Consider the following 26,282-nt stretch of genomic DNA (forward strand, 5'->3'; position numbering starts at 1 on the left):
GTATCCAAAATGCTTCACAGCCATCTATCCTCTCTGTCTGTCTATTTATTTATCTCTAGAACCAACATCTCATAGTTTTCATCCAGGGTATCATGGCCAGGTCCACCCACCCCGAGGTACAGCTGTATCTCAAAAAGAAGACCTAGAAGTCTGATTCTGCTGTTTTCTAGCCTCCGTCTCTAGGTGACCCAAAGACTGTCCAGTGTCACCACCAGTTTCCTCTACAACAACCCTATCTGAGGCCAGCAAGGAACTGGCTTCTCTCATGTCCTCTGAGGCAATGCAGATGTTTGCAGTGGACATTGAGGGGGAACCACAGCTGATCATTTCTGAAGGGCGTAGCGGAATTCTCTAGATTCTGGTGAGGGAAGAGATCCCTGTTACACTTATTGAGTCTAGGCATGGCTCTCAGCCTCTTAGGTTGGTCAAAGCTGACACCCACCGAAGAAGAAGAAGCACAAATCTAAGCACATTCCTCCCATTTCTAAGGATCCGCAGAGACAATGTCAGGATTTTACTCGGGACTTGTTCAATGTACTGATGCCTTAAGATCACCTCAGGTGGTGGCTACCCCTGCTTCTCCTTGTTCCTCTACTCCAGCTGAAAGGGCTAGGGAGTCTGACTGTTCAGATTAGGAGGTGGATTCAGGAGTCGTTGGCCTACTCTGAACAAATTACCTGTCCTTTAGACTATGGGTCTGAAGAAGAGGATTCCTTGAGTCCTATCTCTCCCTTTGAGGAGTTTAGTTTGTATGATAGAGTTTATGAAGTTGAATTGCCCGCAAGCCTCTGATATTTGAAACAGGTATTATGAGTTGTTGTAGATGGAATCCTCTAAACATTCTGCTGCCCCCCCCCCCCCCCAACATTAGATGCCTTGTTGGATACATTTGCAGATACTTCTTTGGCTCCTGAATCCCAACCTACAGCCCCTAAGAAGCCTTAACATTTTTTTATAAAGTGCCTGAGCCTTTTAAGTACCTCTGACTCTGCTGTGGCCTCTCTTTCTGCAGACAAGCCATCCAAGCTTTTGTCCTCTTCCAAACTCCTTCCTACTGATAAATATGATAGAGCTATGGAGAGGTTGGGGAAAAAGTGTACACTTATGTCACCCTGGCCTTCAGGGCCATTAGTTATCAAATCCATATGACCAGGAATGTTTTGGCTGTTTTGTCACAGCTTGCCGGGGGGGGGGGGGTTGACCTTCCTGACTCTGAAGGAAAGATTGCTGCCCTCTCCTTATAAGTTCCTTTTCTCAAGTTGCCTAACACACCATCAAATGTAGTTATGATGCAACTGATGCATCCTGTAGAGCTGCTGTTTCTGGTTCAGTTATGAGGAGTTACTCTTTGCTTCGCCTCCAATCTTAACCAGATGATATTAAGGCCAAACTTCTAGATGCCCCTGTGGACAATCAGACTGTCTTTGGTACAGCTGCTGCTAACTTGCTTAAGACTCTACAAGACAAAGATAAATTAGTGTTGGATCTTAAACAAATATTTGTTTCTCCCACACCTCATTTTCAGAAAAGCTATCCTTCTAAGTCTGCCTTTGTGCATATGCAACCTCGTCAGCCTTCCAAAGGGAAGAGGGTTCCTAAGCATATTTTTGCTGATAAACTCACCCAGACTTCTAAAACTGAAAGCCCCCTTTTCAGGATAAATCTGCCTTCATCTGACATATTTTGTCTCCTTCCCTCCAGCTGTGTTCACCTGTCCCTCAGGCTTATCCTATCTCTCCCTGTCTGGCAACAGAGAACATCAGATTCTTGGGTTCTGTCCATTTCCCATCACAGATATTTTATGGTATGGAACTCTCTCCCATCTTCTCAGGTCTTCCTCAGCCTCCTGCAGACCAGCTTCCTCATTTTTCTGGATTTCTTCAGGGTTTATTGGATCAGGGCACAATTCAGTGAGTTCCTGTATCCCAAAGAGGGAAAGGGATTTTCTCCAGAATGCTTCTGGTTCCCAGAAAAGAGGGATCCTGGAGACTGATTTTAGAACTTTCCCATCTAAATACCTTTCTAAAGATTCCCCTATTTTCGGATGCTTTCTCCCCAGACTCTGTTTCCCATCTTACTTCCACAGGCTTTTCTGGTATTCCTAGACCTATCTTCATATTCCCATTCACCTTTTATTCAAAAAATGTTGATGTTTTGTTGTTTCTTCCTCTCATTTTGAGTTGTCTGGTTTATCCTTTGGTCTTTCTATGGCCCTAAGAGTGTTCATTAAATGTCTGGCTCCTGTCATAACCTTTTGCAGGATTTAGGGAGTACAGATATTTCCATATCTGGATGACGTGCTTCTTCAGGCTCCCTCCCAATCCAAGCTTTTGCAGGGTATGAACTTCTCCATGCTCACTTTGGACAGTCTGGAATTCACCATCAATCTCAAGTCAGTCTAACTCCATCTCAAGACAGCATTTTTCTGGGATGCGGAATTTATACCATTCCAATGTTGGCTTCCCTTCCTTATTCTAAGATTCTGTCTCTGACAACCTGCTTTCAGTATCTGCTACCCCTTTCTCTCATTTCTGCAAGGGAGTTTCTCAGAATCCTGTGGTTAATGGCATCTACCTTTTCCATGCTCTCCTTTGCCAAGCTTCACATGAGGAAACTTTAATGGTACCTCAAGGCAGTTTGGCTTCAGCATTGCCATTCTCTGGAGTTTCCAGTTCCCTTAATTCCTTGTCTCAAACTTGAATTCCATTGGTGGATTCAGCAGATCTCCTTCAGTCCAAGACTGCCTTTTCAGCCTCATAACCCTACTCAGGAGGTATTTACAGATGCTTCTGTTCTGGGGTGGGTAGCCTCATCCAACATGTGAAGGGTCAGGGTCTATGGCCCCTTCATCAAAGGTCAGACCATATCAACATAAAAGAAATGAGGGTACTCATTCTTCCACTTCAGGCCTCCCATTCTCTTTGGTCTCCAGGCCCATTAAAGGTCTTTACAAACAGCAGCACAGCCATGTGGTATATTAAAAATGTGTGTGTGGGTGTGTGTGTGTGTGTGGGGGGGGGGCAATAGGGTCTTATCTTCTTTGCAAACTAGCCCTTCAAGCCTGGGATGTGGCTATCCATCATCACATAACCCTTCTACATCCCTTCGGAAAACAACTTAGTGGGAGACTCCCTGAGCAGGTCCAGGACACAACCTCACAAATGGATGCTTCACAGAGATGTTTCTGGACATTGTACACTGGTGGGGTATTCCTTAAGTGGATCATTTTATCTCTCCTCTAAACAGGCAGCTTCCTCACTTCTGTTCCAGAGTCCCAAGTCTTCTGACTTGGAAGGTGGATGCCATGTCCTTTTCTTGGAAGAGTATGTTTTTCTACACTTACCCTCCTCTTCTTCCCTGGATCCTCCATAAAATCAGGAAGGATTCCAAAGAATCTTGCTGGTGATTTCCTTTTGGTCCAGACAGCACTAATTCCACCTCCTCTTTTACCTGGCCAGGGACAGTCATCAGAAGTTACCTCACCAGATGGATCTTCTCACACAAGACAAGGGGTCTTCATTCATCCTCTCTTGCCCACTCTAGTCAACAATTTCTGTGATAGGATTTTGATCCCATTTATACACCACTTTTCTGAGGATGTGCTTAGGGTTCTACAGGAGGTGAGGAAATCCACTACTAGAAAATCCTATATGCCTAAATGGAAAAGATTTTAATATCGCAAACATCACCAGTGGGGGTTCCCTTGGTCCTTTTTTACTTGTGTGAACTGCTCCATGCTGCCTTAGCATATGTTTCTGTTGCTTATGTGTTAGCAAGTTGCTTATCTGCCCTTGAACCCAACTTTGGCTTCTTGATTTGAAGTCAAACTATTCCATAAAGGTGCCCTTCATATCAGACCGCCAAGAAAACGTATTTGTCCCTCTTGAGACCTTAATTTTGCCCTTGAAAAAACGAACTCAGTCTCCTTTTGAGCCCACCTCTTCTTTGTAACACTGTACCTGGAAGAATTGTGGTTGCCCTTACTTCAGAGTTTCTGAACTTCAGGCTCTGATGGCTATTCCTCTTTTTTTGTTTTTTCATAGGGACAGGGTGCCTCTATGTAGTAACCCTTCTTTTATGCCCAAGGTGGTCAGTTAGTTGCCTGTTAATCAGTCTGCCCCAGCCTTCTTCCATTTTTCCTTCCCTGCAATCTGCTACTGAGAAGAATCTTCACACCTTTGATCTTCATAGACAGCTCAGGTATTATTTGGATAAGACAAAGGCCATCCACAAGTCTGAGCAGCTTTTTTTCCCTTTCATTCCAGGACATTGGCTTTGGTGGATTTTAAGCAAACCATCTCATCCTGGATTTATAAGGCAATTTATTTTTGTTATTCCTTTCATATAAAACAGCTTTCTGCTTCAGCTAAGGCTCATTCTGTGGGGATAGTAGCCTCTTCTGCAACTTTCTTCAAGGGGTTGGATACTGCACCCATCCTTGAAGCTGCCACTTGGTCTTCTGTCCACACTTTTACTAAACATTGTAAGTTGGATGCCATTTCCAGACCCTGGGCAGGATTTGCCAGGACTGTCCTTTATGGGTTTGTGGGAGAGTTCCTCTGGGCCTTCCTCCTGCCATTATTTTCAGTAGCTTTGGTAATCTCCCATATATTATGAATACTGCAACAGTGATATAATAGGACATAGTACAGTTGTGTAAAATTTTACCTTAACAGTAGCTGTCCTTCTTTTCACTTTTGCAGTATCCAATCCCACCCTCCTGTCCACATTTTTCTTTCCTTTGTTGGGAACCCTTTGCTGGCTGAGGGGTCTTTGACACTCCCTTCTGTTTCTTTTCCCCTCTGGATGTGCATGTTCTCCTTTCTACTGAGGTGGCTGTGGTTCTCCTGCGACACATCAGTTCTGAGTATGGAGCAGTCATACATAACCTTTATGCCCCGTGCTTATATGGGAAGCATAAGCCTGATGTACTACACTAGCAGGAAGTAAATGCTTGGTATAGTGGCCAGACATTGGGCTGTCCTTGGCAGGAGATCATGTATGTTATGAATACTGCTGCAGTGAAAAGAAAGACATCTAATAATATGGTAAGATTTTCACAAATGTACTTCAGTCTTTTAAGCTTTTTATACACTTTTTCCAAACCTGATCCAGCAACTATAGCTTTAATTTAGCCTTCTGTTGCTAAACACTTGGCTATTTTCAATCCTAACACTTCTGATAAGGATGGAAAGATTATACATAAGTATGGAGAAAAAGTGTATGCTTCTGCAGCTTTGATTTTCAGAATTTTGAATTGTCAGGCTAATATTTTAAGGTTTGTCCTGACACTGTGAAAGTATGAGGAAAGGTTTTCTGTAGTTTCTTCTTGTGAGGAAAAATCTGCTTTAAATAGTTTACCTTTTTCTATTGTTAGTCACTACTCATTTATACAGTGTATGTATGACTCTTTTGATACTTCTTTAAGGGCTATGGCAACTAGTACTGTTCAGAGGAGGTTTGCATGGTTGCATTCTCAGACCCTCCTAGACAATGTTAAAATGAGATTTTAAATTGTCCTTTGGGGAGAGATTTAGTTTTTGGCCCCTCTTCTGTAGAGGTGATCAAAAATTGTGATGAAAGTGATAAGCTGATACAGACAATCCCTCAGATTTTCAGCCCTCCTTTTCCAAAATTTCCAAGGGATTCTCGAACTCCTCATCCAGTGTTGGTAAGAAACAAAACAGTCTCAACAAAATGCAGGCCAACAGATGTTTAAGAAGAAATGTCAAGGGGGTTCCAAGAAGAATTCTGGAAACTCTCAAAATCAAGGACAGCCAGAATGACTATTTAAGAGGCTTTGTTCCCCCTCCCACCCTAGCAACCCCTTTTTTCCACCACAAAGTCTGAATCCCTATTTTTTCTTTGGTAACAGTTTCAGACAAATGGGTTTTGAAGACCATTCATCAAGGTTACGGATGGCAATGGGAGAAAATTCTTCTTTTTCAGGGGGTAATTCCTCATTACCCAGACTAGACTGTTTTGTTTCTACCTGTCCTTCACCTCTTGCTGTCCCAGAGAGTGATAGAACCTGTTCCCCCTTCCAACTGGGAAAGGGTGGTTTATTCAGGGATGTTTTTAGTGCCAAAGAAAGAAAGAAAGAAAATGCTTGGAGACCAAGTCTGGATCTTTCTTTCCTAAACTTGTTTGTGATAGTAACCAAATTCAAAATTATGTCACTTCACAACCTATGACATCTTCTTCCTCATTCAAATTTCCTGGTAGCACTAAATTTAAAAGATGCTTATCACATTCCTATTAATCAAGACTACAGGCATTTCTTAAGGTTTTGTGTGTCTGATCACATTGTCAGTTATTTGCCTTACCCTTTGGACTATCATCTCACCAAGAGTTTTCTCAAAGTGTCTAGCTCCAGTTATAGCTCATTGTAGGCTACAGGGTATTCACATTTTCCATATTTAGATGACTTGCTTGGCTTTGTAGGGTCTGTTTCAAAGTATCAGGAATCTCTGTCCTGGATTAGACATCTTTTACACAACTGGGATTCCAAGAGAACATTCAAACGTCTTTCTTGACTCCTTCTCACAGGGTTGTGTTTCTGGGGTGTCAAGTAGACACCACAGTTCAAAGAGTTTTTCTTCCACAGGAAAAATAGATCCAGTTCTAGATCTGTTTCTAGGGTTTCCACTCAAATTTCAATCAGTGAGAGGGAACACATCAGGATTTGGGGTCTCATGGCTTCTACGACTCTCATGATACCCCTGGCAAGACTCCACATGAGAGGAATATAGTGGTATCTGAAGTCTCTTTGGTCCCATCACCTACACCCCTTGCCTTTTCAGATCCCAGTGCTGGGGTTTGTCAGAAGAGAAATCACATGATGGAGACAATAGATATCCCTAATTCCAGGCCTCTCCCTTTTCCCTCCCTATTCCAAAGCAGTCAGTCACCACAGACACCCCAGTCTTTGCTTGTGGAGCAGTTTCAAAAGGGAAAAAAGTGGCAGGTATGTGGGACATCAGGAACAGATGCAAGCACAGATATACTATATATATATATATATATATATATATACATATATATATATATATATATATATATATATATATATATATATATAATCCAACAGAGAGGTGTGTGGCAAAACAATGGCATTACAAAAACTGCTTGAACAAGTCCTTTTATTCGAAAAAGTACTGAATAAAACACAAGAAAAATGTAAGCGCTTTCACAGTGTATCCCACTGCTTCCTCAGACGTATTTATAAAAAGGCCTAGCAGTTCCATTTAAATACTCATGTTGTAGCCAATCAGTTAATCAAGTTAAGCTAGATCATCCTTCCTTAAAGGTACATACATAAAAACACTTTTGAATAATATGAAAAGTGCTTTAAAAAATGAAAGTGCTTTAAAATATATAATTTATAGTTTAAGAGCTACATAGGATATATATGAATGAAGATGATTATATATAGACAAACTTTTAATATAAATATAATAAAACATATACTTAGATGTTTTTACAAAATACTAAAAATGCATGCTTACATATGAACTTAAAAAGCACATTCAGAAGATATACTCACACAATATATTCTGAATTAATGTCTAGAATTTGTATTAAAATCTGAAAAACAGTGATGTGTTTATACAGGTGATGTGATGGACAGATGGACCAAAAGAAAGTTATATATGAAGAGTATTAAATTTTTACATCACAAAAGTTAGGATCTTGAAAAGGACTGAACATACTCCATGAACTAAATAAAATGTATGGATATATATGGATAAAAGCAAAGTACAAAAATATATACATAAAAAAATATATACACATAAAAATGTAGAGGGCATATATATAATCAAGTTTTATAAATATATGTAAATTGTGAGCTGTAAAAACAGATTGAGCATATATGGGGCTATTTTCTAAGTGGTCTAGCTTGTAAAATAGGCCTCATAGGGATCCTGTCATTAAGGGAAGTAAATAGTGTGGGAAGAAATAGCCAGGGAATTGTTATGGCTTGGCTTGTATAGGCCCTAGGGCCGATAGCCTAGTACCAACCTATGAACCTAAGTCCACTGCCCACATGTGCTCTTAATCTTAGTATCCATCTAGTCTGATTGACTTCCGTCCTATTTCTAATTTCTCCTAACCTGTTAGTAATCTTAGTGTTCTCAATCATATGAAACTTAAAAGTGTGCATATTCATGACATGTCTGGCTAGAGCATTGGTTGGAAGCTGTTTCTATATGTCATACAAATGCTCTCTAATTCTAAACTTGAACTTTCTGTCTGTTTTTCCTACGTAGTAGGCCATGCAGGTCACACAGTAAGCTAAATATACCAAATGTTCCGTGTCACAGGTCCCTTCAGCATGAAACCAAAATGTCCTCTTTAGATCCAGATGAAAAAATTATTAGATACATCAATAAATTTGCAAAAATTGTAACCGTTACATATTTTTACTCCTTTGTTAGGGTCTTTCTTTAAAGTATTTGGATAGCAGAGAATCCTTGTTACGTTTGTCATGTTCTTAAAGGTAAAAGATGGCTGAGTACCCACAACTTCCCTGATTTGTGGGTCTGCTGCTAGAATAGGTCAATGTTTTTTGAAAATATTCGTGGCCTTCTGTATGTTACTAACATATTTTACTGGCATTCTCTGTCTTGCCTTACTGCTTTTACTATTTTTTTGGGAGTCATGCTGTCTGTCTCCCCCCCCCATCATTCGGGAGAAATATGGTCTTCCTTTTGTGGTTCTGTTATCCCTTACATGATTTAATTTAATACTGTGTTGACCTTGTCTACATGGTAACCTCGCTCAGTAAATCTTTCTTCTAAAAGTAGCATTTCTTCCTCGAAATTGCTTTGTTGTGCACATAATCTAGACAACCGCATCCCTTGTCCTTTTACAATGTTATCAAATATATGCTGTGGATGCATACTTGTTCTATGTAGATATGTGTTCTTATAGCATTCCTTTCTGTGAATTTCTGTAGTTACCTTTACTTCGTCTATAATACTAATGGTCACATCCAGAAAGTCTGTGGTTTTTGTAGAGTGTTTCATCGTGAATTTTAGAAAATCAGATGTATGATTGAGATATTCAACACACTGTAAAAGTTTCTCGTGAGAGCCCTCCCAAATAAAGAAGTGGTCATCTACAAATCGTCTGTAAATTTTTACATACCTTCTGAAGTCACCATTAACTAAAAAAATCTTCCTCCCATACTGCCATCACTATATTAGCATAACTATTTGCACATGGAGTGCCCATGGCTACTCCATGCGTTTGGAGATATAACTGGTTGTCAAATATAAATACATTATTCTCCAGAATGATCTCCATTAGTAAGGCTACCATATCTCTTTTAGCTGCATTGAGTGATATATGTTTCCTCAAGTAACTCTGTAACATTTCTACACCTGTATGATTGGGAATAACAGTAAATAGTGACTGCATATCTAGAGTTACCATGATGACCTCCCTGAAATCCTTGTTAGTTTCATAAAACTGGTATAACTCTAGCAAAAACTGCTTAGAGTCCCTTAAAATAAGGCGGTTTTCTTCAACATAAGGTTTCAATATTTGTTCCAAATATATTGAAATCAGTTCCATGCACCATCCCTTTCCAGAGACCATGGGTCTCATAGGTGGGTCTAGGGGATTCTTATGTACTTTCGGTATGCCTTGCATGGTAGGTATAAGCGGGTCTTCTGTTATAAAATATTTAAATAAATCAAGGTCTGTACTTCTCATGGTTAAACTGTTATATAGTGTGTCCTTGATTCTGCCTCCAGTCCTATGTACATCATTCACTCCTATTTTTTTATATGACTTATAATCATTTAACATATCCTTCATTTTATCAAAATAGTACTTTCTGTCCATGACAACTATGGGTCCGCCTTTGTCGTCAGGACGTATACATATATCGCTGTTCTCCTGCAGTGCCTTCAAGGCTGCCCTTTCTTCATAATTTAAATTAAAGAAAACTCTTTTTGTGTGTGCTTTTTTGTGGAATCATTGTAAAAGGCTTCATATAAATCTTCTGTGCATAATTTCTCAAAAACATTCAAGTCTGGATGATTAAGTGGTACAAAGCTGTAGGTTTGCTAACTTATAATTATTTGCAGAATTAGCTGTAGCGTTATTACTGCTGTACATGAATTTTAACATAACAGTCCTCATATAACATTTTAAATCCAAAATGTAGTCTGTTACCTCTGTTGCTTGTGACGGTATGTAAGATAGACCCTTTTCCAGGACTTGTAATTCATCTTGACCTAATTCTATACTGGAAATATTCCATACTATTGATTTAGGTTGTGCAACCACATTTTCTTTATAGTGTTCATTGAGTCACTGTTGTTCAAATTGTACTTTCTTTTTAGCCTCGTTCTGCTTCGAGACCTGTCCCTGCTGTTGATTCCTCCCATGTCTATGGGTAAAGGGGAATTCAGTTCTACCTGTTTCTTTCCGTCTGAAACAAGTAATGCAGTACTAGTGCTTGCTGATGTGGAGTTGTTTTGTTGAGTTGGTGGGAGGTTTCTTTGCAATGTTTTCCACCTAGCTCCCAACAAATCCTCTGAAGATGGATTTCAGGCATCCGTTTGTGCTGTACAATTGTTTCTTGGTGAGTATGACGTGTCTCCGTCTTTCACTGCTTCATTGGAAATTAAAGTACTTCCTGAAGCCATATGTAGGTGGAGAAGCATCTCCCCTTTATTGTTCATTGGTCCTAGGTGTGGGCATCTGCCCCAATGCTGGTCCCTGATTGGCCTCCCAAGGCCATGCAAAAACATGGCCATTGAGGAAATCTCTTCTATCCCTTTCCAGCTTGTGCAATTTGTTATGTAGGGCTTTCTTTTCAAATATTGTCAGAGAGTCCGTAATGTTTCCTGTTTTGATGTCTATAAGGGCCTCGGGAAATTCTGAGTATAGATCCATTTGTAACTTAAGTAAAGTGGCCGAGAGTTGCTGCTCTTCTGGCTTGAAGACGTTTATTATGAGTTTCATGTAATTGTAGCTCAGTTCATTATTCAACTTCTGCATTCAGCTATAAGACCAGGGTACGTGCTCCCACAAGTGGACATCCTTAGAATGCGTAGCCCTCTCGGAATAATTTTTAAGGTCAAACAGGCTTCAAAATAGAAGCATTGCAGCTGTAGTTTATTGAGTTTAAGCAAACAGTCCTATTTCTAATGTCTCCTAACCTGTTACTAATCTTAGTGTTCTCTATCATATGAATCTTAAAAGTGTGCCGTGCTGAGGTATTCATGACATGTCTGGCTAGAGCATTGGTTGGAAGCGGTTTCTGTATGTCATATAGAAGTAATCTTTCTTTTATGCTTAAAGTGGTATCCGAGAGTACATTAACCCAATTATCCATTTCACCATTTTCTACAATGTATAATCTGCAAATGATGGAGAAAAAGATACTTCATATGTTGAATGTCCACAGAGAACTCAGATACTGTCTTGACAGAATTATATGTTTAATGTTTAGATCAATTATTCATGTCTTGTGTAGGTCAGAAGAAGGGATAGCCTGTGTCAAAACAGAGTATTTCCAAATGGCTGTCTAAGGCTGTTATCTTTTGTTATACTTACCTTAAAAAAGTATTCCAGGCAGAGATAAGGCCCACTCTACTAGGGCCTTGGCTTCATCTGTGGATTTTTTGGAAAAGGTTGGATTTAAGAAGTATTCTAGAAGCTGCTACTTGATCCTGTGTATCTACTTTTACAAAGCACTATAAGCTTGAACCCTTTCTAGGTTCAGATCAGGCTTCGCTAGGAGCATTCTCCAGGGGCTTCTGGACTCTTCTTCTTTTTCTTCTACCTCTCAAATGTAGTCATCTAGCATAATCTATCCATATTGCTAAGGCTGCTGTAGTAGTGATCAGTATGATGAACATAGTGCAGATGTGTAAGTAAACTTGCCATAACAGTAGATGTTCAAATGATCATTGCTGCAGTAGCTGCTTCCTCCCTGTACCCCGCTTGTTTTGTGTTGTGTCTTTTATGCCAGGGTGTGGACATCTATTTTTGTTGTTCTTAACATTGTCCTATCAGGGCTTACTCTCCCTCTCTCTGTTGGCAGGAAAGCTCTGAAAGGATTCAAACCCAGTCTTATCTTATATTCAGCTCAACTCGAGCTGCCGTACAGTTTGGGTGTGTAGAAGGTACCCTTACATTTTGGAAGCTGTCCAGCTGTTATATCCTTGGCTGGATGTAACTCATATAGCTAAGGCTACTCCAAAAACAAAAATAATGTGATGGGGTGGATAAAGGCCTAAAATCAGAGGCAGTTTTTAAATATTACCCTATTTCACTTAAAAAAAGTGACTAGGTCAACAGGTTTTGCATCAACATGCATTCTGAACAATAAGAAGTATGAACTCTATAATGTCTGGCATTATTGACTGACTGTAATCCTCATGCTTAGTGGAAAATCAAACATTTTACAAGAAAATGGGCAAAATAGGCAAAAAAGATATATTCTTTGAAATTCTGGACATTAAAGAAGGATGTTTCTGTGATATTTGAGGATTTAGTAATGCTTATTTTATTTTTGTTTTTTTATCTCCCTCTGTTTCACTTTTGGTTATAAAGGATTATTATTTTTTTTAGAAAATATTTTCTCCTTTCTGCTCCATTAAACCTGGGTCCCAAGTCTCACAAAGTCAATTTTTTTATTTAGAAAGTGTGCCTGTCTCAAGCTATCTCACACATTAACAGACACACTCTTTGCTTAATTGCCCATATGAGTCTCATATAGCAATAACCCACGCCTGGGTGTGGGTAATGCTAAATTTACCCACGGTTGGCGTGGTTTGGTCCCGAGGGCGAAGCCCGAGGGACCAAACAAAGCCAACCGTGGGTAAATTTAGCATTACCCACACCCAGGCGTGGGTTATTGCTATTATACCATGACATTATTTAAGAAAAGAAACTGTTAGTATAATGCCTGTTTACTGCCCTTCCGCAGATGTCTGGCATCCGCGGCAGTTCTGATGTACTGCGCGCCTGCGCAGTACATCAGAGCTGTGGGCAAAAGCAACGGAGAAAGCAAGATCTCCGTTGCTTTTTTCTTAGTGTCTCACTATCTTAAATGAGTTTAACATAGCGAGACAGTTTTAAAATAAGCAACGGACATCTCCGTTGCTTATTTTAACTGTCTCGCTATGTTAATCTCATTTATCATAGGGAGACTCTAAAAAAGCAACGGAGATCTTGCTTTCTCCGTTGCTTTTTTTTTAAACACTGCCTCGCTATGTTAAATGGGTTTAACATAGCGAGACAGTGTTTAAAAAAAACGAGTTATACTAATGGAAAAAAGTCCGGGCGACCGGACCTTTTTCCATTAGTATAACTCGATTTACAACGGGCACGCTGGCCAATCAGCGTGCACGTTTTGGGGGGATCATGGTATAATAATACTTTTAGTGCTGTATTGTGCACAGTTCAGTGAAGCAACACAAAAGCTCACCTTACTACAAGAGTCCTTCTTACTGTCAGTCTGCTACAGTACTATGGCAGATTATTTCAGACCCAAACCACTAATTTGGAAAAGTCTGTGATTCTTCTGAATCAGTCAATATTCGTTCATCAGGGTAGATAATCCACTACAGTGGTGGGCTCAAGGGGTTCAGGCTTACGCAGTGTGTTTCAGACAGGTCATGCTAAAGTCTCTGTGCTCACCAGCTCACCCTGTGAATGGACTATGAGATACTATTCATAGTCCATTCTTCAAGCTCAGTATCACTTCTGGAGCTTCCTTCCCTGACCCATATCATCCAGGATGATGAGGATATTCTCTTCCAGATGACAACTGCACCAGTATCAATTTCAGGGTATGACCAACCATGTGGCTTAGACACCTTTTAATGTAGTGTTTGTTTTGCCAGTGCCAACTGTGTATCAACTATCCATTTTGACAACTTTGGCTCTTTCAGCATTGGTGCTAGGGCATCTGACAGTGAGTCTTGGGACTTCACAGTTTATGATGTCCTTTTTACTGGATTTTTAAGCATTAATGTTGTTAATGGTATTAGCTATGTACATGCCTGCTGCTGGTAATCACAGGGCATTCAAAGCTATGAAAGACCTTTCAAAGCAACAGTGGCAGGATTATGGCTCCTTAGAGCTTCTGTAGTCTTCTTTCAGACCCTCGGCCAAAAAGGTCCTTTACTCTTGTTAAGATCGAGCCCTTTGCTAGGAATCCAATAAAGAATCTTGCTACAACAAAACATATAGAGCCTGTTTCAGACTCACTGGAAGGGTATGTGGAGGAGGAAGGTGAGGCCAACTGTCCTCCTTTTCTGCCTAAAGACACAAAGTATGAAGTCCTTCATTTGATGCAACATAATGAAGTCTGGCCACCAGATCTGGTTCTGTCTTCTCAATGGAGACTGCAGAGAGCCCATATGATCACTCCACATTCTGACTAAGTGATACCTCCACTGGCAGATATCCTGAAGGATGTCAACAGTTGCTTGGGAGAGCCAAGCATGTTGCCCCCAGTATGCAAGAAAATGTCTTGTGACCCCCTTGCAATGTCCTCTCTGGGCAGGAATATCTGACTCTGTCTGCTTAATCGTGTAGCCTGCGAAGAAGATCAGAGTGCCACTGCCAGCATTAAGCTTGACAGGCTCTATACAGAATGCCATTCAGGACAAGTCATTTCCCCTCTGCCATTGGCAGGAAATGGAGTACTTGGAAAATCTCTGGAAAATATATACACATCTGTGCTTACATCTTCCTCAAACAAAAGCTGAAAATGCCATTAAGGAACACACATTTACAATACAACACAGCAGTGCTCCATTCTGTCCAGTCTGCATTAGATTTAGAGGAATTTGAAAACAGGGAAAGTCTGTCTTGTAAAATGCCTAGTGGCACTCTTAGGACTCACCTTAATCTTGCCACACCATCTGCTAAGGGTTTCACTTTAGTGCAGGGCATCACAGCTTTGCCTTTGATGGATATAAACCTCACCTGGATCCATTCTCTGCACCTGCTAGGTTCACTAACACTGACTATAGGACTGATTAGAAATGTATGCTTTCCTTTCCAGGTTCTGGCTCCCTGGAAATGAAGTAATTTATCCTCACTTCTAAAATACATGTACCATATTCATTTCCAGGTCATTGGCAAACATCTGTAACACCTAATTGAGTGACTGCTATGTCTCTCTAATGGTCTAATGATCTAACTGTCCCTTCCTACCCATTACAAACCCATCTCCTTCCTCATACTCTGGCCTACATACTGGAAAGTATTGTTGCTGAGCAAATCAAAGTGCACCTTGAAATATGTGGCATTATGCCTAAATGATGACATAGCCATCCTGCTAACAGCAAATCTGTTATTGTCTGGCTGCAAGAAAATGCTTGGTAGTATGGAAAAAGTCACTGTTACTGTTTTACTCAGTTACTGATGTGATCGTTATCACCAGTCTCCTTTTCCCTATTTTTTTCTGCATGGTGTTACTGTCTTGTGTTTGCTGCCACCACATCTCTTGATTCAGTGCCACTACGCAACTGTCACATGTTTTCTTTTAATGCACTTCATCCACCTCTTTGCTGGTTGTCCTTATATCTTCTTGCCTTCTAACTGTGTCTTACAAATCTTTTTCACTAAATCATCTGTTTGCCAGCACATGTGCTTGAACCACTGTTATCTGTTCTCATTGACCTTCACTGCTATTGTAGCAATTTTAGCTCCTGCTCTGATGTTACAATTTCTTCATCTGTCTCACAATCTCAGTTGTCTCAGGTAGTTCACATCTGTCGCCTCTATCTTGCTCAGCTGCTCTGCCTTCACTGTCTAGGTTTCTGTACCATACAGAAGTACTGTTATACTGCTGATTTGCACACCACACTTTTCAGCTTCTTTGGCATTCTTCTTGTACCACAACACCTTTGACACTGTACCAGTTAGCTACATCCCTCTAAGTCTAGGTTAGACCTCGTCATTCAGGCTTACCTTCTCTTAAACTACCTCTCCCAGGTACGTGAAGCTGTTAACTTGTTCTACTATTTTCCTTTTTATTTTGTCTGTACTCAGTTTCATCCCATGGGCCTTCAGTTTTGCATTCCATTCCCCTTTCATTTGTTTGAATACTCTTCAGAGTCTGCTAGTAATGCCACATTGTCTGCTTATAGCAGCAGCTTTCTTGATCTATTCGCACTGACCTGTTTGCTAATATAGATCGTCGCCAGAATGAATAGCACTGGGGTCAAAGCTGAACATTGATACATACCCACTCCCACTGGAAAACACTCCGTGAGTCCAAACCCTTTGTACTTGTGTCACTGGGCCCTTGTACATAACCTGAACTTCTTCTTCTTCTTTCGGCTTTTCCCAGTTAGGGGTCACTACAGCGGATCACCTGTCTGCTCATGACTGGCAGTGGAGTTTTACAGTGTCGAGTTGCCAGCCCGACGCCCAACCTTCCACAGAAGGCACACACACACACTCACACCTAGGGCCAATTTAGAGTGGCCAATCCACATACAGCATGTTTTTGGGATGTGGGAGGAAACCGGAGCACCCAGAGGAAACCGACGCGACAAGGAGGACATGCAGACTCCTCACAGAAGGCACCCCAGCTGAGGATCGAACTGGAGAACCTCTTGCTGTGAGGCAACAAAGATAACCACTGCACCACCGTGGCCGCCCGTACATAACCTGAACTAATTCTACCGATGTTTCTGGGTCTTTGAATTACTGCAGGGCTTCCCAAATCAGTTGTTTTGGGATCTTGTCAAATGCTTTCTCCAAGTCTAGGAATGTCCAGTTGGGCTGTTTCTCAAATCTAGCTTTTTCCTCTACTAACTTTCTCACTGCAAACATCAGATCGGTTGTGCTACATCCTGATCTGAATCTGAATGGCTAATTTCCCATCTTACTTTCTACTACTACGAATATTCACTTATTAATCACCCTCTCCAGCCCTTTCATGCTGTGTGACAGGAGTTTGATACCTATATACTACCCGCATTTGTCAGTGTCCCCTTTGTTCTTGTACATTGGCACTAGAAAGCTTATCCCCCAGTTATCTGGGACCACACTACTATGAGTACCCTCAGGTGCCATTTCTTAACAACCCACCCAACATCTTGATCATATCTGTCAATACCTCATCTGAGCCTGCTGCTTCCCCTGACTTAATTTTCCTTAATGCTGTTCTTACTAGGTTGCTCCTGGAATTCCTTATGAATGATGTCTGATGGCTATCTTCTTTATCCTTCTGCCACCTTCTGAGTCACTTTCCAGAAGATGATAGAGTGCCTCTGATGATTTATTATTAGTTATTTGAGCTACACTTTTAACCTGTTAACTAGCCAGCATTGCTTCTTAGACTGGTCTGACTTTTCTATCTCCCACTTTTTACTGAGCTCTTCTTTCCTTTGATAACTTCTTGGATTTCTGCATTCCACTATCAGCTTTCTTTTTGTACCCTATTTCCATACTTGGCTCAACCACATCTGTTTCATAGTCCTCACACATGCTGTTATGAGATGCTGCCATTCTTCCTTGACTCCACCTATTTATTCTTCTTCCTGAGGTACTAGACCTGTGAGTATTTACTTGAACTCTTGTTCTTTTGCTCCTGTCAACTTCTAGGTCTTCAGCCTAGACTCTGTTGACCTTAGAGCCTTCTCTGCCTACTGCTTCCAGCTAATTATGGCCACTAGTGGTTTATGTCATGGGATGTCTGTCTAACTGTGGATGGCTTTGCAATCTCTGATTCTAACCTAGTGCCCCTTCCTTACTAACAGGAAGTTGCTGAACAATGTGTTGGCCACCATCAAGCCATTTACCAGACAGAAGTCTAGAATGACCACTCCTTCTTTATTCCTGTTGCTCCACCATGTGGATCCAGGCAGCCTATTTTGTTTGTCCTGATAAGAGCATTCAGGTCCTCCATTATCATCACCAAGTCATATTGTCCTGCTTTGTCTAGTAGGTTCTGAAACTGCTGCCTGAAATGCACTCTTTTCCATACATTAAAATCTTGCTGTGCTTTATAGGCTGAGATTAAAGAATACTGCCTTATATTTATACTGGAGTTTGATTGTCATGTGTCTGTCACTAATTCTTCTGATGACATTCCACACTGTCATCAGAAGACTCCCTCACCACATTTCCCACAACATTTTTACTCTGTATTTGCTCTGCATAATAGATTCTGGATCCCAAACAAAGTAGCTTTGCTGCACCGCCCTTTCCCCTTGTCTCTTGGATACATTGGATGTCTAGTCACCTCCTTACCATCATGTCATCCACTTCCAAGATGCATCCTTTTATTGAACCAATTTCAGTGTAAAATTCAAATTCCTTAGTTCATGTTTGGGAGGTTGACTATTTTTACATTCAGCTTTTGCTCAACAAAGCTAGCCCAGGTAATTCAGGCTATGCATATGGACACTGGTCAGCCAGTTGCTTATTGATCAAGGGTTGCTGGTCTTTATGGCAGGCATACACTGACAAATAGGAGTTCCTAGACCACTCCCACAATTAACATGGGTCCCCGGAGCAGGTTGGAGTAGGCTGGGTCCTCATCCCACTTATCACTGGCAAATACCCATTTCCTTTTTTGCCAACATTAGTCAATGTAACAGAATCACCTACAGCCAGTTTTTTCACCATCAAGTGGCTATTCTTGAAATGACATGCAGTATGTGATCTATGTTCTCTCATCTAGAGGATACTATGCACCACAGTTGATGCCTAAAGTGGTTGGTCTGCAGAACTCTGCTCTCTATAGGTACCACTTGGAGTTTGAGCTACTGCCCACCATTCCATCTTTTTTTTTTTTTTTTGGTGAATTTGATATGGAAACATCCAATGTGTTTTTGAGAAATGGGAGGAACCCCACAGAAACATGAGGGAAAACATTCAAACACAACACAGGCATTGGATAGAGGTCAAGAACAAACGGTGTACCTTGTGCTTGAGAAGCAAAGGCTTTAATCATTATGTCAGTCATGTGCCATAGTAGTTACTGATGTGACCAGGGCTTTTGACTTCTTCACTCTAGTACAGCTGTCCATACCCAGAAGTATAGCTAGGGCAGGGTGAGAGGGGCAATGGCATTTGGTGCAAAGTGTTGGGTGGTCACAATCATTCATCCATCATCTAAATCATACTTTAATGGAATATCAGCTTTTAAAAGCCAGCATTGCATTAGCGATCAAACCTGAGCAGTGCAACACTCCATGTGAGGTCTAAACTGTAGCACCTGTTTGCTATATTTGTAGCAAGCAATTTGTTAGATTTTCATATAGCAATTTTTTTTTTTTAACTAAAACATGAGCGCCAGAGCGTTCCATGCAGGCAGGGTATAAACTATAGTAATTGTTTGCTGCATTTGTAAAAAGCAGTTTGCTACAGTTTAAAAGAAGAAATTATTTTTTGAATGTGCATAAAGAGGGTCTTGGGAGGGCAAAGAAATAATACTTGAGTGGCTAGGGCAGGAGTGGAGGGATGTTTGTTGTGCATTTGGTCACCTGTTTGGTGGGCCGGTAGGAGGAATGGCAGGATTCAATGTTGTCTGTTTTTGTCTTATTAAACATTTGGGTTGTCAGATCCAATCAGATCTGACCTCGGCACCTCCTATCAGAGCTTTGGATGTGAGCCTGTCACTCCTTCCCTACCAGTTCCATCCTTCTGTCTGATTTCCATCAGATCTAGTTTGCCGCCTGTTTATCCTGACGTGTTTCTGATAGCTTTTCTGTGATCATAATAAATGGAAGGCTTTTTTCCCAGTTTTCATTCTCTTGACTGTTCTGTTTAGCCTCCTAATATTTAGGATAGAATATTTTGTATTTCAAAGTTAGATTGATAGTTAGGTAGTGTTTTTGTAGTCCTTAAGACTGTGTACTTATTGCTTTTACTAACAGAACTGTGAAGCAGTATTTACTCATAGTACTAGTTTTTTGACTGTTAATGGGATAGTGTGCTCTCCTTTTTCCTTTTTAGTGTGCTTATTGTTGTTTATATAGGTATATTCCTGTATATATGTGTGATATATATACATATACACACTTGGAATAGATATTCCTTTTACAGCACAGTAAATAGCTTAACTTTACCTAGTATTCTAATGTCTGGAAGAACTCTCAGGCTTTAAGAAGTGTTCGGCCTTTGGACACAAGATCCCTCCTAAAGACCCCCCACTCCCATCAAGCAAACTAAAATTAATAATCAAAAGCTTGCTTCCTCCACAGACAGGGTCTTCCACCATGCCCTCTGAAGTTAGACCATGGTCATCTTCTCCCAAACTGAGAAGAGAAAGGAAAAAGAGAAGGACAGGGCAAAAGAAAAACAATGAGAGAAGTCAATAGAGAAGAAGACTGAAGAGAAGAAATTAGAAGAGAAGATGGCAGAAGAAGCCAGGAAAATGTCTCTAGATTTGACAGGTTATTGGGTCTGATGCCTGAGACTTTTAGGAAGTCGGATCCATCGACCACCCAGGTCTTAACTCCCTCTCGTAGAGCTACTTTTTCACTCTGTCCAGTGAGTCCTCCAATATATTTGCCGATCCTTCAACATAAGCTACGTTTGAGATCTGCATCTGTAGCTTCATCATCGATGTCTGGAATATCCACCAGAAATCTCACTGAAATGGAGGTCGACCAAATGATGAGAAAATATTTGAGGATACAGATCCAGCTGGGGGTCCTCAAGGAACTGTCCCCCAGAGGAGGGACAGGGCCATCAACTTCGTCACACTTCACTCCTATACTGGCCCAGTACTCAGATCTAGTTTCCACTGGTCTGAACTCTTCCAGTGAACCTCAGTCAGATCCAACAGCCTTACAGAGTTCAGATTTGACCACATCCCTTATTCTCTCAACTCCAATGATATGGGGTCAAGATGAGTCCCGGAGGTGAACCTTCGGGGTCAGAGTACTGCTGGTAGAGTTTACACAGAAGTTCTTGGAGCCGTTTCTCCCCCTTGGTGCTTCAGCATTTGACAGCTCAGGTCCGCGGTCCTGCTTCGAGACAATCTCCATTGTAACTGGGAGAATTCCCAAGCCAGTCAACAGAGGAAATGTTTCCTCAGCTCCAATGTCAGAGTCAGTTTTTGAGGCTGTGGAAAAAACCTAACTGGTCCAAGAAGATAGGTGCATGCATCGAATTTAAATCCTTCTGGACTCCCTGTGGATCCTGTTACTCATTCTTGTCATTTGAGTTGACAGGGACAGTCAGAACCCATAGGCTTTGAGACAGCTTCACATTCAAGCTCCTTGTCTGATTCCAACTTGTCTGTATCTAAATCCCAGAGACATGTTCCACAAAAACAGATGTGCAAACAGACTCACATAGGCTCCTCACCTGAGTTCATCACTGAGGACATGGATTTGGATGAAGGAGAAGGATCCTACAGGTCTCCACAGAAAACATCACATTTGGGGACATTCTAGAACGGATGAAGCAGAAGGGAGGATGGCCTACTGAATCTCCTTCGGGTGAGTCTGTGTTCTTTGAAAACTTTGTGTCTGGCTCATCTGCATCCTATGTGGTCCCCTTTCCTGATGCTTTGATAGACTTCATAGCACAGAGGGTAAGAGGTTCCCTGATTTTACAGAGCTAATCTCCAAGAAACTAGACAGTATCCTTGTAGCTCCAAAAGACAGAAAACAGTGGTCTAAGGGACGTCCAGTAGATGCCATGGTGGTAGGAGCAGCCACAAAGAAAGAACTATCTGAAAAAGTTCATCTGTCCATCCTCCAGCCAGAAAGGCATTGGACAGACTAGGCAAATGGACTTGCACTTCAATGACCTTTGCACTTCAGGCACTGAATTACCTTGCTCATTTGACTCGTTTCCAACCAGACTTGATCAAGGAGGTATCTAAGTCTCTTTCAGATAACTTGCCATCAGGCATCCAAAATTTAGTGGATGCCCAAATGCCTACCTTACAATCTCAATCCAATGCCACCATGTGACTGCTGGCAAATGCAGCAGATGGCACATCAAGAGCAGCTGGTATGTTTCACTATGCCGGCATGTGGCTTTGTGACTTAACAGAAAACTTCAAGTCATCCTTTATTAATGCTCCTTATGATGGTTCCATGCTTTTTGGACCCAAAGTAAAAGAAATGCTTACCAGTAGTGAGCAAGATGGTAAGACCTTGTCTGCTGTAGGAATCCATTTTTTTCACTCAACAAAGATACTATTCCTGGAATCAAATGGGAGGTAAGAAAGTGTGGTGTAGAAAATCACAGGGTTTTCATCATGACAAGCCTCATGGCAGGCCTAGTCAGGGCACAGGAGGAGGCAATTTGAATGGATGTCACCCAAGAGACAGAGGTGACCTTCAGAACCAGGGATTCCATGGTCCTTTCACTGAGAAACTCTACCAGTATCTCAAAGGGTTACCAGGAGCTGTACTCAAGTCATTTGGGGGATGCTTAATCTTACACCTTCAAGCCTAGAAAATCATCACTTCCAGTTCCGGGGTGTTAAGGATAATCTCCATAGTCTATTCCTTACCCTTTTTGTATCCTCCAAACAAAAGACTGATGATTCATGATGCTTCACCTGATCATTTGGAATTTGCAGAAACAGAAGAGTCAAAGTTGCTAAACAAAAAAGTCATCTAACAGGTCCCCCCGACCAGTTAGAATCCGGTTCTTTTTAGTTCTGAAGAAGACAGGGGGACTTCTGGCCAATACTGGACCTCAACCACCTCATTTAGTTTATCAAACAGACAAAATTCTGGACGGTCACGGTACAGTCCATATTACCTCTCTTGAGGAAGGACGATTGGATGTGCTGCGTAGCTTCCTAGGATGCCTACAACCACATCAAAAGTTCAAGGCAGTCCAGGTGTCTTCTTCATTTCTGGCTGGAAGCCAATCACTACCTGTGATTCTGCTGTTCTGTTCACTCTCACCACAGCTACTTGGGTGTTCACCAAAATTATGGTAGTGGTGGTGGCAGCTCACCTACAACTGCGAGGAATCCAAGTCTTTCCATATCTGGATTGGCTTCTAACTGCTACCTACAAGTATCTATCTACTGTTACAGCACCAAACATTTTAACTGCATCTTGCAGATCAGGTAAGGATAATAATCAAGACTGCCATACAACACACAGAGTTCACTGGGTGTCATATCAATGTAATTTGACGAATTACCAAACTTGCAACTGCAAGAATCCTTTCACTAAGACTAGTTGCCTCTCAGGTAGTTCAGCATCTCCACTCACAAGCAAGACTAATTCTTTGTTTGTTAGGTCTGATGGCCTCTGCAATTACATTCATACCATTAGCCAGATACTACTTGAGAGTGTTACAGTGGACACTGCCAGTCCAGTGGTCACAGAGCCTCCACCCTCTACACACCAGAATCCAACTTACTTTAGTATGCAGAAATCATATACAAAAGTGGATAATGTCTCCATCAATGATAGAAGGAAGACCTTTCTGTCCACAAGTTCCCCAGGCCACAGTAACTAAGGACATTTCCCTCCTATGTTGGGGGAGGCATTTTGAAGGGAAGACAGTTCAAGGTACCTTGTAACCTATGGAGGTCAAACTTCACACCAATGTCTTGAAGATGACAGCAGTCCTCCTAGCACTGTAGGCTCTTCACCACTTCCTACCCAAGGGTGTAATTTCCATCCATACAGACAACGTGTCAGTGGTATGGTACATCAACAAACAAGGTGGAACGCATTCATATCCTCTTTGCTGGGAGGCCATGCAATTCTGGCAATGGGCGATCTCATCATTTTCTGATAGCAGTGCACATTCCGGGGGTGTCAAGTATACTAGCAGACAGGTTGAGAAGGTGTATCCTATTACCTAAAGAGTAGTCTCTTAAACAATGGCAACAGAGGTCTTCATCTGCTGGGGCCAACCTTGCCATGACTTCTTTACCTCCTACCTAAACAACAAATGCAGCAGTTACTTTGCCCTCAGCCTTCCACAGGGACAGTCACTGAGAGATGTTCTAGTCCACGTTTGGTCCCAGGTCTTCTCTATGCTTTCCCGATACATCTCTTGATGTAGTTCACACAGAAAGCCATGAGGTGCAAGACCAAGGTTGGATTTCTCTATCAGTGTTTGCTGGTATTTGTGAAAGCTTCTATGTAAAATCAGTTACCAGCTGTCAAACTGTTTTCAACTCTTCCATCTTCTTACTCTTGTAACCACTGGAAAGGGAGCTCTAATGTCCTTGTTGGACTACACCTTCGCCCTTCTTTGGCATTACTACCACACTACAAATTTTTCAAAGCATGATTTGCAGTTTTATGCTCTCTCCCCCAAATGGTGGCATTTATACTGTTATCCTGACAAGGGCTAATTGGCTGCTCATCAGAGAGTGTTCTGATGTATGTGTCATTCTCTTATCATATAATTTCTCTTAAAAGGGACTGTACATTATTTACGACCTTGGCCACTCTCTGAGAAATCATGGCTGAGATATGCTCAAATCCTAGGGGGATACAGTTAACTTTTTGTATCAAGGCAGTAGATGAAAAGTGGCTGACAGAGCTTCTTCCTGTTTTGTACCTACTATCTGGGACTCCCTCCCACTTAACTCAAGAATTATCACCAAGTTATCATCCTTTAAGGTCAGAACCACTTAACAGTGAATGGGTTAGATTTAAATATGTGAGGTAATTCCACTCCCTTACGTACAGTCACACACAAAACTGTGCATGCTCCCTTGTAACTGATGATTTTCTTAGAGATTTCCCTTTATTCGTCTGTCGCATTTTACCCTTCCTTAACTTCCTGTCTGTATGGTTGTTTATCTACTTTTCTCCCCCCCCCCCCATTTCATTGTAGGCACCGTACTCTAACCCCTCCCACTTTATTTGGTTTAATTCTATTAGGCCACTGTAAGTGTTCAGTGATTTACTGCATTATGCTACTGTATTCAACTATAAAAGGTGTTATTGTCATAGTCTGTTGTTTAGATATCTTGCTTTTTATCCATCATTTTACTTCTATTTTATTGTCCTTATGATACTGTTAGCTGAATATTAGTACATTTTTTCTTTATCTAGTAACTTTTTGAATGATGTACTTTTACTTTATATAGCTTGTCCTGCCATTTTGTGAATTTTTTGCATTTTATACAGACTCTTTCTTTGCTGCAGTAGCTCAGGTCATGGCTGAAAAGGTTCTTTGGATGAACCCACCCATCCACATGGTTAACATATAAATGATAAATAAAAGTACGTTAATACCCTGTTAAGTTGTTCTGTTTTCTCCTTTCAGAAAAAAAAAAGACAAAAGGTCTAGATGAAAACAATCCACCTATTCCAGAAGAGGCAGAGAAGGCTGCTGCATTGAAAAGTGATGATATTAAAAACCTCATTATACGTCCAGAGGACTTGGAAAAGGTATTGTATGTATACATACAAATTTTAGTGTTGGTACCAGTATGTCTGTATGTAGCATTGACAGGGCAGACTGTGCGTGGACATACACAGTAAGAATACTAGACAAGTTATCACAAGGACCATATCATGCTTAGCCATATCCATGTTTAAGTGAACACACACAAAAAAATGTGCCTCCCTTTTCAAGCAATTAATAGTACTTGCCTCCCAAATCGAGAAGGGCTGTAAATGGCAATCCTGGCGTAAATTTGTGTCAACCCATCAAGTTATCAAAACTAGCCCTATTAGTATTAATTTATTCTGTAAGCTGTGAGTACTTTGAGTAAGGAACCTATTTCTCCAAGTAAGTTTTGTTATTTGTTGGTGTAGATTTAGGTCCCTATTAAGGGTTTTTGTAGAGCCACTGGTTTTGCAAAGAAAGAGAAGGTCAAATAGGATTAGGTTTTTCATGGTTCAAAAAAAGCAAGCGACAGGTCACCTTGGAGCAGTCTCTGGGCTACCGAGTACAATGAAAGTTGTGCTGCTCTGTCAGGACAGTTGGAAGATTTAAGGCCTTTGGCTTTCTTGGTAAAGTATCTTTGTGGCTTCAATTTATACATACTGGGGGGGGGGGGGGCATTGTATTCAGTGATGAGTCTGATAAGGGAAGAGTAGTGTGATAGGATGACTTCTTTGGATCTTGAAGACATTCCTTTGGAAATTAACTGAGCCACAAGAAAAGGATTTCTTGACTTGGTGGAAACATGATGATTGAAAGAGACAGAATTGTCCACATAAGTACCAAGGTCTCATATAACAGTGTCTGAAGAGATTTACCATTTAAAATATATGAGGTGGGAATAGCTTTTTTTGCTGATTGCATCTATTACGCACTTTGTAGCATTTAGCTTGAGTCTATTTTCAGTACATCAGGTATGTGCATATTTTATCCCTTACTAGAGC

The 26,282-nt window shown here is 41.0% G+C and overlaps 1 protein-coding gene across 1 annotated transcript in view; it reads left to right on the top strand.

The window, feature by feature from the left end:
• LOC122817266 (MYCBP associated protein) overlaps positions 1–26,282 on the top strand; it is a 2,683,797-nt gene that overhangs the window by 169,338 nt on the left and 2,488,177 nt on the right. Inside the window, exon 2 of the mRNA XM_044090481.1 lies at positions 25,216–25,340. Within this exon, the coding sequence (XP_043946416.1) occupies positions 25,216–25,340 (125 nt within the window). The remainder of the gene's footprint in view (positions 1–25,215; positions 25,341–26,282) is intronic.

This window comes from Protopterus annectens, chromosome 12.part0 (genome assembly GCF_019279795.1).
Source record: "Protopterus annectens isolate FY-2018-M chromosome 12.part0, PAN1.0, whole genome shotgun sequence".
Classification (NCBI taxonomy): Eukaryota; Metazoa; Chordata; order Ceratodontiformes; family Protopteridae; genus Protopterus; species Protopterus annectens.